Here is a 3,829-nt window from a genome sequence, read left to right on the forward strand (position 1 = left end):
TTATTTGAGAATATGAAAACAAGGAAATCTTTATATTATCCATTTTTTTTAATGTTGTTATCTCTGTAAAGTTGCTCTGAATCTTATCTTCAAATGACTTGATTTTTCCAGGCCCCAAATGCTCACCAGTCCGTCTCCTTCAAAATCCATTCCAATTCCACAGCCTTTCCGACCAGCAGATGAAGATCATCGAAATCAGTTTGGACAACGAGATCGGTCCTCATCGGCTCCAAATGTGCATATAAACACAATAGAACCTGTCAATATTGATGTAAGTATCCAGCATTGTTAGAACTAAAAAATTCAAGTGTATTTATTTTTCTGCTACAGTTCTAATATAAATCAGAAATAAGTATCATCTTTCATTAATCACAGTTATAAGTGATAGACTTTTATGAAATACAGATCAGAAAAGCCTTGCCATCTTCTCTGATGGTATTAAATGCTTAACTGGTACAAAGTTACAGGCTTATTCTGATTTTTTCCCCCTTAAGACACCACCAGTCCTATTTTCATTTATTTAACAGATAATCCACTTGGCCATTTTATGATAAAGAAAAAATAGGAAAACAGTTGTAGGTTTTTTCATTAAATCAATTTGAAATCTTTCCCCAAATGTCTATAACTTTGTGTTAAATAACCCTAAGGACTAATCATTGCTTTATGTATTTTACATGTAAAGCTACCTTATCTTTTTTACTTTATTGAGTATACCATTGTATTCTGTTTCTGTACACATCTTGATTTGGGTATATTTTTTTAACGTAAAGTTTGTCATCAAGTTTTAATCATTCATTGTTTAAAATGCATCTTCTCTGGTTTCATCATCATATATTGTAACCTCACCTCTTCAGTTATTTTGACCACCTTCTGGCTGGTCACTCTTGACATTTTTACTTTCCTAGATTTTCTTGCACACTGTAATTTAATTATGTACATTAGTGTCAATTCTTCAATTAGACCTTAACTTCTGGACAGCAGAAACCATTCCTAATATAGCTCCTTTGGCACCTATCTTAGAACTAAATACATAATAAATCATCAAAAAATATTTGTTTCAGTAAAAGAATTAAAAAGTAAGGCAGAGGAAATTCCCTATAATATAGATCAGGAGGTCAACAAACTTTTCCTTAAAGGGCCAGATAGTAAATATTTTACCCTGTGGGCCATGTGATTTTTAATGACAGCTATTGAACTCTGCCATTGTAGTGTGAGAGCAGCCATTGACAATGCTATTTATAAGAATAGATGGCCAGTTCATTATATTTTGCCAGTCCCTGATATAGACAAAGAGAGGAAGAGAAGAGAAAAAAGATGAAGCACACAGGATCAGTCCAACAGGACTGGTTCATTTAACTGGTCATCCCAATAACTGAGTTACACAGAAGAGGATAAAAGTGCCATTGCCGTCTGAGCTGTGTTGGGCTGGGACCCTTGGAATAATCTTGGAATTAGATATTATGTTCTTCAGAACTTGTGCTTTAGAATAAAGAGGATAGATTATCCTTAATCTCTGTCTGTAATCAGTAATGAAACAGAAAATCCACAAGGTGTTTTTTTGTTTTGTTTTGTTTTTTGCTTTGGAAAGTAATTATATATATTTAAAAAGGAAATTGAAACTGTGTAAGCAGGGTCCTGGAGTTAGTGAGGTGGTTATATGTGTTAGAAGTCAGGTTGTTCTCATTATACAGGCATTCCTTATGTTGAGTCCTCATAATTACAAGGTGGAATAGAGAAGCAAAAATTGTCTTAACAGGAAAATATATTAGTTTCCACTCAAACATCCCTTGCCATTTAATATCAGCCTGCGTCCAAACCCCTTTACATTAATATCCAACATTTCAATGAAAACATAATGCAAACTTATTTCAAATCTGGCACACACACAAAAAAAGATTTTAAGGATTTTATGAACACTGTAAAAAGTGACTGCAGAACTACTCAAATCATATAAAGCCATTGACAAATATATAGAATTAAGTCAGTGTAGGTAATAACAAAAAACACAAAATTCATAAGGATGACAATATAATAGGCTCTTCAAATGAAAATTATTTCAATATCAAAGGATTGCCCTATCTGGTTTGGCTCAGTGGCTAGAGCAGTGATGGCGAACCTATGACACGCGTGTCAGAGGTGACATGCGAACTCATTTTTTTGGTTGATTTTTCTTTGTTAAATGGCATTTAAATATATAAAATAAATATCAAAAATATAAGTCTTTGTTTTACTATGGTTGCAAATATCAAAAAATTTCTATATGTGACACTGCACCAGAGTTAAGTTAGGGTTTTTCAAAATGCTGACATGCCGAGCTCAAAAGGTTCTCCATCACTGGGCTAGAACGTCGGCCTGTGGACTTGAAGGGTTCCAGGTTCAATTTTAGTCAAGGGCACATGCCTGGGTTCAGGCTCAATCCCCAGTAGGGGTTGTGCCGGAGGCAGCTGATCAGTGATTCTCTCTCATCATTGACGTTTCTATCTTTCCCTCTTCTTTCTCTCTGAAATCAATAAAAAATTTACATATTAAATATCAAAGGATTGAAAGAGGCCCTTCCTTGTGGGGTGAGGGGATAGGAGATGACGGGGGGAGGGGTAAAAGATCAACCAAAGAACTTGTATGCATACATATGAGCATAACCAATGAACACAAGACAGTAGGGGGGTGAGGGCATGTGCTGGGGGCTGATAGCAACCTGGGAGAGGTCAATGGGGGAAAAAGGAGACTTGTGTAATACTTTAAACAACCAAGAATTTAAATTAAAAAAAGAAAGAGGCCTTTGAAGGGTAGAGTCCCCTAAAATTATTTTTAAATATATTTTTATTGATTTCAGAGAGGAAAGGAGGAGAGAGAGATAGAAACATCAGTGATGAAAGAATCAACTATCGGCTGCCTCCTGCACACCCGCTACTGGTAATTGAGGCCAAAATCCGGGCATGTTCCCTGATGGGGAATCTAACTGAGACCTCCTGGTTCATAGGTCAACACTCAACCACTGCCCCACACTGACCAGGCTAAAAGTTTTATTAAAATGACTATAATTGTGGTGTAAAAGATGAACTTGAAATTAAGAATTTCAATTTGTGCTATCATATAAGTTTCATATTATGACCAATAAAAACTTTACTCTTACTGTATTTTTTCTAAGAATTAGCATATTTTTGAAATTATAACTTAATGTAAAAGAAATAAACCTTATTATAAATTTTAATTTTATTTTTTTAAAAAATTCCCAAATCAGACTTTCTTCTCACTTTTTACTGTGAATTTTTTTCTGTATTTTTATTGGATTCATTTTAAGTGACCTTTTCCTAATACTAATTTTCTCAATAAGGTTTTCCTTGATCTAGTTAGATTTGAATACAAGGGAAGAAAGATGTAGGAGAAGGGAATATGGGAATAAACAGATAATGAAATAAGAAAACATCTTATTTCTAGGTTATGTCTGTTCTCAGAAACTCAAAATTGTAACCTTCATCTTTACTTTCAAAACATTCTTTAGACCAGCGATTTTCAATCTTTTCCACCTCATGACACTCATAAGCTAATTACTAAAAATCTATGGCACGCCAAAAAAATAACATTTTTTTGCTGATCTGACAAAAATGTAGGTATAATTTTGATTCATTCATACCAGATGGCTATTGTGTTGCTGTTGTAATTTTTTTCGTTCGACAATCTAAGGCAGTGGTTCTCAACCTGTGGGTCGCGACTCCAATGGGGGTCGAACCACCCTTTCACAGGGGTCGCCTAAGACCATTTGAAAACACATATATATATATATATAATTACATATTGTTTTTGTGATTAATCACTATGCTTTAATTAT

General features: G+C 34.3%; 1 protein-coding gene across 1 annotated transcript in view; it reads left to right on the forward strand.

The window, feature by feature from the left end:
- The window catches only part of BRAF (B-Raf proto-oncogene, serine/threonine kinase), a 100,644-nt gene that overhangs the window by 51,455 nt on the left and 45,360 nt on the right, over positions 1-3,829 (forward strand). Inside the window, exon 10 of the mRNA XM_015572684.1 lies at positions 112-271. Within this exon, the coding sequence (XP_015428170.1) occupies positions 112-271 (160 nt within the window). The remainder of the gene's footprint in view (positions 1-111; positions 272-3,829) is intronic.

Source organism: Myotis davidii, unplaced genomic scaffold (genome assembly GCF_000327345.1).
Source record: "Myotis davidii unplaced genomic scaffold, ASM32734v1 scaffold329, whole genome shotgun sequence".
In the NCBI taxonomy this organism is placed as follows: Eukaryota; Metazoa; Chordata; class Mammalia; order Chiroptera; family Vespertilionidae; genus Myotis; species Myotis davidii.